Genomic DNA, 11389 nt, shown 5'->3' on the forward strand with positions numbered 1-11389 from the left:
GCTTCAGCTACCCCGCATTACGGCTCCGCACGGACTTGTTAGTGGCTCTTGGGATGAAGTCTAATTGTCGGTTATGCGAGATGTTGAAAAGCGTCTTCCGAGCTGGGATTAAATAGCTGCGTGTACCTCGGTGAAGATACAGACAAATCACCTCTAATTAAATCTTTACCAGATACCGTCAGAATGCCTTTCAACGCTCAAGTTCTATCTTCTCTCCGTGAATCTGTGGATGCAGCATGCTCCGATCAGAAAGCCGGTATCCCGGGAGCTACGGTCGTCATCGTCGGCAAAGATGGCAAGGAGCTGTTTGCTCACTCGGCCGGCAAGCGAGGTGTTGTTTCCAAGGACCCAATGACCCTTGACAATATCTACTGGATTGCTTCATGCACCAAGATGCTTACAGGGGTTGCTTGCATGCAGCTCGTGGAACAGGGCATCCTGAAACTAGACGACGGCGAACATCTCGAGAATCTTTGTCCGGAGCTGAAGGATTTAAAGGTGCTGTTACCCAATGGGATATTAGAGCCAAAGAAAAAGCGCATTACGTTGCGAATGCTATTGAGTCACACTGCAGGGTTTGGTTACACGTTCTTCAATGAGCGCCTTCGGGACTGGGCTTTGCCAGTGGGCGGAGATGAGTTTTCTGGAAGACTAGAGGACGTCGTGACGCTACCATTGCTTTTCCAACCTGGAGAGGGATGGGAATATGGAGTACGTACAACATAACTACCCTGCTCTCGTGCAAATATCCTGGTGGATGATGGTTGCTAACAAGCCAGGTGAGCATTGACTGGGCAGGAATTGCACTCGAACGGGCGTCCGGATTAACCCTCAACGGGTACCTGCAAAAGAATGTTTTCCAACCCCTGGGAATTAAAGACATGTCGATGATTCCGAATAAAGATATGAGGAGCCGACTTGCGTACATGCACAGCAGAGATCCTGATGGTACATTGCGTCCGAGGGACCATCTGCTCCGGCAGCCTCTGGTCGTGGATCCAGACGACGAATCGGAAACGGCAAGAGTTTTCAACAGTGGCGGAGCAGGGATGTTTGCAAAGCCACAGGATTATTGCAGTAAGTTCTCATCCCATCCATGGGCATCTATTGGTAAGCGCTGACTCTCTGCAGAGGTGTTGGCGGTGATACTCAACGACGGAACATGCCCGCGCACTGGAGCCAAGATCCTCAACAAGACAACCGTGGAAGAAATGTTCCGCAACCAGATCGCCGCCTTTCCAAATGCCAGCCGTCAACCCATCCCCGCGGCGAAGCCAGACCTGACCAACCCCATTGGCGAACTGTACCCGGTTCCCGGAAACCCGCCGCAGGGCTGGGGCCTCACCTTTATGCTGAGCAACGGCGGAGCAACCGGCCGATCTACCGGCACGGGGCACTGGGCAGGATTGCCGAATCTGTGGTGGTGGTGTGACCGCGAAAATGGAGTCGCAGGGATCGTCTGCACCCAGATCCTGCCGTTCGCAGATGGCAAGGTCGTAGGGCTGTGGGCTGATGTTGAGGCTCAAGTGTATAAGGCGATTGCGTAGAGGAGAGACTGGGAGGGAGCGTGGGAGTAGGGAGAGTGTCATTTACCATAGTACATTAGTCTCTCGTCTGTACATGCAACTCATTTCTGACCCTGGACGCTGCAACGTGGTTCCTAAACAGTCTCTAGCCCATAATGTCACTGTAAACTCCTCCCTCCTCATATATCCCCCCATTACCTCCCGCATCCAAAGACCCAAGCCCACCAAGTACCGGTACCCCATCCTTCTGCACGAACAGACTCCCGTTTGACCGTTCGGGCCTCACTCTCGATCCCAATACGGGCAAGTCTGCTGACGCATGCTGCAAGTTGATGCTAGCAGAACGCGGGGAAGCGGGGATGCAGGGGTGTTCGGGGAGCATAAGGAGCCGGAGTCACCTCATATCCTTACCTTTCTCGAGTTCTCCTGGACACACACATCTGGAGTCTGACCTCGTCCCCGCCGGAAGAGCTGGACCGGAGTTGCTCGCTTTCCACGACCCGCCACGTAGCCCGCCTCGCCATCTACCAGGGAATCGGCTCGGTTTCAGAGCACAGCGTCCAATATGAGACGTCAGAATCACTCGTGTGATCAGTGCAGAAAATCCAAGCGAGCATGCGATGCCCCGCGTTTGGACGTCGCTCGACGCCGAGCTCCGGCCGACGCGGCAGTTGGGTCGAGCGAGAGAGCCGGTCAGTCCATTATTCCTCCGCTGCCATTCTACCCTGGTCAAATCGCAGTAGCTAACTGGGTCTAGATGCTGACGCGAGAATTCGGCCATGTTCGTATTGCCTCAGGACAAAAAAGAGGTGCACAATGGACTGGGCTTTATCGCAGATTCGCCTCGAATCTGCCCCATCCTCCACTTCCAGTTCTAGCACAAGGGATCAATTAAACCCGGTGCCGACAAAGCGACAGAGGATCGACGTCGACAGCATTCAGCCGTGGACCGTGGACGACGCGATAGAGGAGGAGTTTGACCCCGGCTGCGCATCAACATTTCTCCAAGATGCCACTCAAATCCAGGATCTCGTGTTCCAGGATGCAGCGATTCCCGATCTCGATCTGTCCACCGCAACCTCACTTAACATCTTGCAGTTTGACGCAATGCCAGACGAAGGCCTCGCCCAGACTGAGCTGCTGGAGCCCTCTATCGAGGGATTAACTGGATCCGCTGTATCCTGCAATACGTCAAGTTCTTCTGCCAGCTCATTCCCGCAGCCCGATTTAAATCTGGAGATCTACAATGCTTGGCAACTCCCCGAGGCCTGCTCAGTTAGCCAATCCATTTCTTCTTCCCAATCACGGCCGCCAACCTCAAAGCGACGCCGAAGGTCCAGTGGCTGGACGGACTACCAGAATCGCTCAATCTCTCCCTTCTCCATCGATCAAACCATGATGGCCAGGTCCAACAACTCGCTCATCTCGACCAACCTGCTCCAAATTTACCACGACGTCTTTGAGCACAACCTCTCCTGCTGGTTGACGGAAGTTACATGTCCGTACAAGCCCCCGCGCTGGAGGCCAGACGTGGCAAGCACAGCGAATCTGAAAAGGGAATGGGGTCCATTCTGGTCCAACAGGATATACCGCCGAACCGTCAAACTCGACCGGGTCGCACAGTCGGGCAGCATGGTACTCCTAAGTCGTTCTGAAGACCAAGCAGCCCAACGAGCTCTCCATCTTGCAATTATGGCATTTGCGACACAGTGGGCTCAAGGGAGTCGTCGTCAGCGGCAAAGATACTCGGCCACCATCGATGCGAGTGACGATAATCCGTTGGATGATCTTGCCGATGAGATGGCTGACGAGTTTGACCGCAATCTTCAGCGTCACTTCTGGGAACAAGCACAGAGAGCGCTGCAGGAGGTCTCAGACGTGGAGTCCTACAGAGTCGTCTGCGCGGAGCTGATATTCGGACTGACACAAAAGCCATGGTCGAATCACGATAGCCCAAACATCCTCGACCCAGCCATGTTTTCGAGTCGTCATGGAATACGAGACATGAAGACGTCTATCGTGACTCAAATCAACAGCATCATATCGAAAGAAGGACCCCCGATTTACGTGGAGAGGGCGGCTCGAAAGATGCATGCGCTCAAGTACCGATACGACGCTATTCGACGACGTCTCGATTCGTCCACCAACGGACACGGCAAAAAGGTGGCCGAGACCCTTTCCATCAGCGCCGAGGATAAACACACCATAGGACTCCTTTATTGGCTTGCCGTCATGTTTGATACCGTCTCCTCATCGATGAATGAACGGCCAGTCGTCGTTGGGGATGAAGAGTGCCAGCATTCCTCTCCGCAAGAGGAGTCTTCTATCGACGATGAGGTGGATGAGACGTCGAGTGGGCGTTGGAAGATTGATGTCTTCATCCAAGACGACCTTCAAGCACCCGCTCAATTCCTTCATTGGCCCTGCTCCTATGAAGCTGCCGCGGAGGCTGTCACCAGGTCAGCGCCGGTGAAGGTCTTGCTATTTCGGCACGTTTCTTATTTGCAAAACATCCTTCGAAAAGGTGGTCGCGGACAAAAGGTCGAAGAGATTCTCAGGAGCACCACTTCCGTCTACCGGTATTGGAACATGACTTATGGGTCCTTCTTTCGAGAACTAGTACAGCAGTTCGACGGCGTGCCCCCGCGAATACAGGGCTGGTTCGTCTGCATCTCGGCACATTGGCATCTCGCCGCTCTCATGTTGGCGGACCTGGTGGAATTTGTCGACGAGAACAACTTGGGCGTGGAGGTTGCCGTTCGCAGCCGCGTGAACAGCAAGATGGCCTCCCGGATACGAGAAACGAGCGTAAGAGAGCTCTCCGATCTCGCCAGCGTTGCTACGCCGCCCACCGAGGAGCCAGGGAATCACGCCGCTCCGCAACTACCAGATTTCCACCATGCCGTCAACGAGGGCACGATTTTAACGGAGCCTTGGACCATGATATTGATCAGGGCTTTCAGCAAGGCATCGGTTATTCTCCTGGGAGAGGCGGATGAGTCTCTGCGATACGGCAGGGCAACGCTTGGTCACAATAATGAAGACTTCAAGAAGAGTCTGGAGAGAGCTGAGGAATGTGTCAAAGCGTTGTGGCTTCTGGGCAAGAAGTCGGATATGGCAAGGAAAATTGCAGAAGTATTGTCGGTAGCGTCGGACGGGTTGAGAAGATGAAGATCAATTGAACTTGTACTATAGCATCCCATGAATACGTACTTCTATGTAGCGAGTCTATGTTACTTCTATCTTGCGGGTAAGGATGTTATTCTCAATGTTCCTAGTCGTTACTCTCCATGTTAAGACCGAGTTATGCTTCCCCTGCGGCCGATCTCTTATGAGGGAACGGAACTCGTCTCCGTCAACCAACGTCCAATTTGATCCAACAGAAGCCAGAAACACCCAACTACTGCCTCGGCATTCCAGGCCCATTGCTCTGATCTAGACAGGGTTCTCCAAGTCGAGATCGCAACCCAATCGAGATCCATGTGCCTCGTCACCGCAGTGCGGACCCGCATCCGCAGAGCTCGGCAGCTGCGGGCCCGCAATCGTTTCGGTTAACTCGAATGACGTGCGATGGTCCATCACATGGACATTCTCCATTGCATTAGGTTAGTATGGAACTTGGATGGCTTCTGTTTGTTTCTCCGGCGGGGCCTCTGAGCGCAGCTGACCTGCAGCCGAGTTCGTTGCGACGTGAGAATATGCAGCTAATCCAAGGTTATTCGTCCGCTTGTTCCTCCGGCTGTTGTCCTCTGACTGACCTGGAAGAAGCTCTGTTCATGCCAGTGACTTGACTGGACGTGGAGGTCGGGTTTAAAGCTTCATGTCTGTGGAGGTAGTAGATGCAATTATTCGTATATCTATGCAAATCTATGTCGCTCATAAATGCCCGCTAATAATACAAACCTATACTCCAAACTCATCGATCACGCTTGGTGACTCGGTGAAACTATCGCCTACACCCACAAACGGCATCTTCAAGCCGAAGCCCTCCGGCCCTCCGATCTTCATACCCTTGTCCGTCTTCCAGAGCGGATGAGCTGGCAGGGCAATGACGTTGACACGTAGCCCGTATCGGAGATCTTGAGACCCAATCGCTTCTCCGTCCTGGCCGAGGATCGAGATCAGGTCTGGAACTGTGCACACCACCTCTTGCGTCTCCTCGGTTCCGGCCGAGTCGGTGAGGGCGGCGTACAGGTATTCGTTTTGGAACGGTATCGTCATGTGCCTGTCGGTTGGAACAGGTTGCTTGCTTGTGCCGGCTGACTCCCGGTCGTCGTCGTTGAGGGGTGCTATCACGACTGCGCCCATTGTGTATCCGCCGTCGACGAATCGACGCACATCGACGATTTTTCCGGTAAACAGAAGCTTTCCTGCACACACGTCGAACTATTGTCGTGTTAGAATATCCTTGAGACGCAATGAGAGATACTCACAATTGCATCAACATAGCTTATCTTCTTGCGTCGTGCCAGGTGTACTGCCCGTCCCAAGTACCACGCCAGCGACAGCGTGTTGGGGACACCGTGAGACTTGACTGCAGATCCGGGCAGCGGGTTCGCGGATACAGCACATCCAAGGCCCAGCTCGACTGCTGTAGTTCGTAAAATACTCTCTAATCGCAAAGGAGAGTCTGTGTTCTGTGTAGCGGTCAGCAAAGGTGCAGCAGGCCAGACAGAGATCCCTTACCATGACTATAGAGCTGTTTCCTCGGGCGTCGGAGAGGACGCAAGGAACCATGGAGTGCCCATAAACGCTAAACGTAGCTATTCCAGGTTAGAAATGCCGAGATGGGTGCAAAACACTTCTTACCGTGGTACATGGTCGGATATGCTCGTCCCATCGCGTCGCCGTCAATCACCGGCACGTCAAAATGAACGCCGGTCGGGAATGCGCTCATTCCATTTCCGCCGCCGCTGTCATGGTCAGCTTTGTGCGAGATGAGGCCAGTAGTTACTTACATCTCGTCGATAAACATGCCCTCAAAAGACGCGATGCCGCAGACCTTGTTTACGGCCTCGATGCCCACGGCAATCTCGTTGCCTCCAGCAATCCGTTCGTTGATGACACTCGGGCTGCCGTACCAGGAGCCAAAGCAAACCATGTCTGTATCTTTGAGCGCCTTTGGCGAGATGATTCTCATTTTTCCCTTGGGACTGGAACGAAGGACATGCAAGCCCTTGAGGTACTCGTGATGCGTTGGGCCACCACCGCCAGTGCCGAGAACGCCGCATCCAGTTGAGAATAGCTCCAAGTCTACCTCAGACACATACCAAACCCCATCTCGCACATCCGGGCGATAGGTCTCGAGGTCAACTTTGAGGGACGGCCTGGTCGTAGACTCCAGAGCATTGGGAATACTCGTCTTCTGGCCTTCGTCCTCATCTTGCGCCTCCTCCATCTCATGTATAGGCGGAGACGGCGGGGGAGTCAATTCGGACGGAATGGAAAGACGGCCGACAGCTCTGATCTGGATTCTAATTGCGCCGTTGTGCATGTACTGAAGCGGCATCTTGTTGACCTCGACGATCTGGACATCCTCCCGCGCGGCGCCTTTCTGCACAGCCAAGTCAACGGCCTTCTTGCACGCAGCGTCGATGACGGTCTTTTCAGAGCGTCCTTTGGGGATCTCGACGATGTCGATCTCTCCAGACACCTTGGCAATGGCGGCGCCGACTGCGTTGGCGGCGCCTTGGTGGATGGGATGGATACATTTGGCGACGCCTTGGAGATCTTCAGTCACAAGCATGGCGCCGCCTCCGACCAGGAGAACATGCACTGGTGCCGACGAGACCTTCATCTGCTCAATCACACTCTCTAGCATTCTCTTAATCTCCTTGTTCGCGCTCTCCACGAGCGCGTGGGGGACATCCTTGACCAGCTCGGGGTTGCCAAGCTCGCTTCTACCCATCGCGACAACAACGTCGGTCGCAGTCAGAGTCTCTCCACCAAAGACCTTGGCCTGCGTCTGAATAAAGTGTCCAACAGAGCCCGGTCCAATAGTGACGGCACCGTCTGTCGAGTTGGCCTGGACTTTGCTGCCACCGCCGAGGCCGATGGAGAGGAGTTCAGGCATGGAGAATGCGGTTCGGACACCTCCCACCTCGACAAAGCCCGGCGCCTGGCGAGGGAAACCGGACGGCATCAAGGCACAAACATCTGTTGTCGTGCCTCCAATATCGACGACAAGGATCTGCGGCTCAGTTACGTCGCTTGGATTCGATTCCGTATCGGCTCGTTTCTGGTGGTCGATGCCCGCGAGAAATGCAGCGCCCGTCATGCTGTTGGTCGGGCCACTCGCAAACGTCTTGATCGGATACTCAGCAGCCGTGTCGGCATCAATCAGAGTGCCATCGTTCTGCGACAGATACAGCGGACACGAGAGTCTCAGGCGGGCCATGGCTCGCTTGAATCCCCTCTTCACCCGGTGGCCGGTCCTGAGGATGGCGGCATTGAGAATAGTGGCATTTTCCCTCTCCAGAAGCCCGGTCGGTCCAATGTCATGCGAGCACACGACTTGCAGCTCAGGCGCTTCCCGCAGCAGAATCCGCTTGCACTCCTCCTCGTGCGTTCCTTCATGGTCCAGCGGCGAGAAGACGCCGACCAGCGCAACCGCCCGGATGCCAGAGGCGACGATGTCTTTGGCGGTTTGGCTAATCTGCTGCGTGTTGAGCGGCGCAATCTCGCGCCCGTCAATTTCGTGACCCCCGTCGAGATAGTACGCGCCGCCATCTAGAATGCTGCGCAGGCCGACAGGGAAGTCCGAGAAGGGAGGGATCTGCCGCGTAAAGGGGCCACAGAGCCGAACCACTGCAACGCGGTCCAGCCTTCGTGCGTCGGCCTCAACCAGCGCATTAATGAAGTGCGTCGTGCCAATCGTCACGCTCAAGACCCGGTCCTGATCGACCTTGGAGTCGTCCAGGACCGCACGGATGGCGAACTCTATGCCGCTGGTTATGTCCTGCGTAGTTGGGGCTTTATGGGACGCGAGCACGCCACGGCCAGGGCTGTCGAAGGCCTTGATGTCGAGAATCGCGGCATCTGTGTTGGTCCCGCCGACGTCTACTCCAATGCGGTACAGAGACATGGTGAAATGCGATGCAATTGTCCCGAGATTCCACCCCGAGCTGACGACTAACACCTTTGCCACCTTATGTATTCACGCGACCCAGCCACGACCATCGCCGAACTTGATTCTCTCGTAAGAGCCCATCAGGCTGGTGTACCCACAGATCCAATAGAACCTGTCGCGATCGTCCAGCGTCTCGTGGGGCCATGGCCAGAGCACGGGAGCAACTTGACGCGTAACCAGTTCGCCGTCTACAGGGGAGTTTGCCGGCCTTGATACTGATTGGTGCGGAATGTTCGGTTCGCCGACGTCTCGTCAAGTTGGCCGATCTTCACTATCAGTTACCCGAGGTCGAGATAAAGCTAACGCCAACCATTCTCAATTGGACGCCATCTCCTGAGTTCTTGTATCACGGCTCCATCAGCCACTGGCAAGTTCAAGACGCCCTTAAAGGCATTCGGCCTCGACTTCAACTCACTCTGCAAGTAAAACGGGCTATTCCGGTCCCTGGGTTCCAAATCCGCACAATCCGGTCCGCTCTGCTGCCCAGAGAAATTTTCACGATGGGCGTGTCGGAACAGATCAAACGCGTCGAGCTGCCAAACGGGTCTCAGTGGATTGTATGTTGCTATTAGCAAACCTCTCTAGGACTCTCTAACAGTGTATAGAACGATGATGTACGGCCCGTCAACGCCGAGAGGCGCACGTGGACGTTCCTCGCCTATCACAACTTCTGTAAACACCTCCACGACGCGATGTGCTGCACCAGAGCTGACTCCTTCGACAGGGCTGTTGATCAACTGCAACATCGCAACGTTTCTGACTGGCAGTGCACTAATTCCTCTGGGATTAACCTGGTGGCAAGCCATCATCTGTATGAATCCACCTCCACCACGCGACGCGTCTAACACGTGTCAGGCATTATTGTGGGAAACCTCCTTGCTACGGGTGCGATCCTCCTGGCCTCAATGGCTGGAGCCTATTACCATAGTACGTATCAACTCGATTGACGACAAGCATATACTAACAGTCTCAGTTGGTTTCCCCGTATTTAGTCGAGCAGTGTGGGGTCTCTGGGGCGCCCAGTTCGTTGTCTGGAACCGCATCTTTCTGTCATTAGGTAAGTTCCACGCACTATAGTCCTGTTGTTTCACTAGCTAACTGAATGCAGTTTGGTAAGTCAAGTTACAGCCTAAAGACAAGGCTCATTCTTACATCCCACAGGTATGGCTTCCAATCATGGGTCGGAGGAGAGTGCATCTACCTCATCATTCTATCATGGGATCCCGGCTTTGAAGGACACATCCACAACACCATCCCCGCCGACACGGGAATGACGTCGGCCCAGTTTCTGTGCTACTTCATCTTCTGCATCATCAGCCTTCCGTTGCTGATGATCCAACCTCATCGGCTGCAAAAGTTCTTTTACTTTACCAGCACGATAACCCTAATCTTCTTCGTGGTTCTCCTGATCTGGGCATTGGCCACAATGGGACCTCGTGGTTTTGGAGACACCATCAGCTCTGGATCTGTCCTTCCCGCAACTGGGGGCCCAGATAGCGTCGCGTGGCTCATGATTATGGGCATCATGTCCACTATTGGTTCGATTGCAGCGGGCATCCTCAACCAAAACGACTACGCTCGACTTGCTAGACGTCCTGGCGATGCCATCTGGGGACAGGCTTTTGCCTTTCCCTTCTACGGTATTTTTGCTTCAATCCTGGGAATTCTTGTCACGGCAGCAACGCAGGATCGCATGGGTGAAGCGATCTGGAACCCGCCAACGTTGTTCGTCCGTTTGCTCGAAAAGGACAATAGTGCCGGAACTCGCGCAGCCGTCTTCTTTTCGGGACTCGCCTTGGTAGTTTCGCAGATTGGAAGCAATCTCCCCGGTAACGCACTGGCTGGTGGCATCGATCTGTCTTCCGTGTTTCCTCGATACATCAACATTCGACGAGGAGCGTACATTACTGCGATTCTTAGCCCAATCGTCAACCCCTGGCGACTCGTCAATACCGCCACCATCTTCCTTACAGTCCTGTCGAGTTATGGCGTATTCCTTGCACCGATGACGGGCTTGATGGTTGCAAGCTACCTCGTCGTGTGCAAGCAGAAGCTGAACGTCGACGACCTCTACCGTGGCGATAAGGGCAGCATATACTGGTACACGTGGGGCGTCAACTGGCGTGCTCCGGTTGCGGTATGTATTCGTCTCCATTTAAATAAGGCTTGACTGACAGTTTCCACAGTGGATTGTGGGGGTCGTTCCCTGTCTGCCCGGTTTTATTGCCGCAGTAGACACCTCAGTCAGCGTTTCTGATGGTGCAACGGAACTATACTACACCAATTATATGTATGGCTTTCTTTCAAGCGCCTTGGTCTATAGCGTGCTTCACTTTGCGTTCCCCGATGCCAGGTCGGATGATTTCGTGCGCAACAGCCCCAGTGCCAGGGATCTCCAGCAGCAGTATCAGTCTCGGTGGGATGATGTGACATTGGCAGAGACACCGGAACTCCATGACGACAGCTCGGATTCACATAAGAACCAGGGACTGGAGACGACTACTCGGATTTAGAAGAACGACGTTAAAAGAAGAATGTGTTTCAATTGGCAGGGCGAATTTTAATGTTTTGGTCGATATTAGTATAATAAATGGAACATGGGCTTGCTAGTCTTTCTCGCTAAATGTGGCCAAGCCAAACTGGCATTCAATCGCCGTAGCATTGACAATCGCCTGTCCACGAGTCATGCTCAATCACGCCCGAATCTCAAACAATTCTCTGCGTACTAATCAAT

At 54.1% G+C, this 11389-nt stretch overlaps 4 protein-coding genes across 4 annotated transcripts; 3 read left to right on the top strand and 1 right to left on the bottom strand.

The window, feature by feature from the left end:
* Window positions 1-183: 183 nt before the first annotated feature.
* On the top strand, window positions 184-1547 carry BGZ61DRAFT_531197 (beta-lactamase/transpeptidase-like protein; the record flags this gene model as incomplete). The annotated part of the gene is made up of 3 exons (XM_046253668.1): window positions 184-711; window positions 780-1077; window positions 1132-1547. The coding sequence occupies 3 exons, from the start codon at window positions 184-186 to the stop codon at window positions 1545-1547; spliced, it is 1242 nt and encodes a 413-aa protein (XP_046106250.1).
* A 544-nt stretch (window positions 1548-2091) lies between these two features.
* BGZ61DRAFT_493008 (uncharacterized protein) lies at window positions 2092-4697 on the top strand (the record flags this gene model as incomplete). Its single annotated transcript, XM_046250597.1, has 3 exons — window positions 2092-2218; window positions 2284-2801; window positions 2886-4697. 3 exons carry the CDS (start codon window positions 2092-2094, stop codon window positions 4695-4697), a joined length of 2457 nt encoding a protein of 818 aa, XP_046106251.1.
* Window positions 4698-5353: 656 nt separating this feature from the next.
* On the bottom strand, window positions 5354-8705 carry BGZ61DRAFT_449278 (putative hydantoinase/oxoprolinase). The gene is made up of 5 exons (XM_046245583.1): window positions 6485-8705; window positions 6336-6439; window positions 6213-6289; window positions 5960-6163; window positions 5354-5912 (listed from the first exon to the last, which is right to left on the bottom strand). The coding sequence occupies exons 1-5, from the start codon at window positions 8608-8610 to the stop codon at window positions 5430-5432; spliced, it is 2994 nt and encodes a 997-aa protein (XP_046106252.1). The 5' UTR covers window positions 8611-8705; the 3' UTR covers window positions 5354-5429.
* A 290-nt stretch (window positions 8706-8995) lies between these two features.
* On the top strand, window positions 8996-11298 carry BGZ61DRAFT_449282 (NCS1 nucleoside transporter family protein). Its single transcript, XM_046245584.1, has 8 exons — window positions 8996-9212; window positions 9261-9327; window positions 9380-9466; window positions 9511-9582; window positions 9629-9712; window positions 9741-9743; window positions 9816-10792; window positions 10842-11298. Exons 1-8 carry the CDS (start codon window positions 9156-9158, stop codon window positions 11166-11168), a joined length of 1674 nt encoding a protein of 557 aa, XP_046106253.1. The 5' UTR covers window positions 8996-9155; the 3' UTR covers window positions 11169-11298.
* The last annotated feature ends 91 nt before the right edge of the window (window positions 11299-11389 follow it).

This window comes from Ilyonectria robusta (genome assembly GCF_021365365.1).
Source record: "Ilyonectria robusta strain PMI_751 chromosome Unknown BGZ61scaffold_7, whole genome shotgun sequence".
Classification (NCBI taxonomy): domain Eukaryota; kingdom Fungi; phylum Ascomycota; class Sordariomycetes; order Hypocreales; family Nectriaceae; genus Ilyonectria; species Ilyonectria robusta.

Coding starts and splice junctions, on each gene's coding strand:
- BGZ61DRAFT_449282 (XM_046245584.1), top strand. CDS start 9,156: ATGGGCGTGTCGGAACAGATCAAACGCGTCGAGCTGCCAAACGGGTCT. Junction 9,213..9,260: donor CAAACGGGTCTCAGTGGATT/GTATGTTGCTAT, acceptor AACAGTGTATAG/AACGATGATGTACGGCCCGT. Junction 10,793..10,841: donor ACTGGCGTGCTCCGGTTGCG/GTATGTATTCGT, acceptor CAGTTTCCACAG/TGGATTGTGGGGGTCGTTCC.
- BGZ61DRAFT_449278 (XM_046245583.1), bottom strand. CDS start 8,610: ATGTCTCTGTACCGCATTGGAGTAGACGTCGGCGGGACCAACACAGAT. Junction 6,440..6,484: donor GGCATGTTTATCGACGAGAT/GTAAGTAACTAC, acceptor TGACCATGACAG/CGGCGGCGGAAATGGAATGA. Junction 5,913..5,959: donor TAAGCTATGTTGATGCAATT/GTGAGTATCTCT, acceptor ACACGACAATAG/TTCGACGTGTGTGCAGGAAA.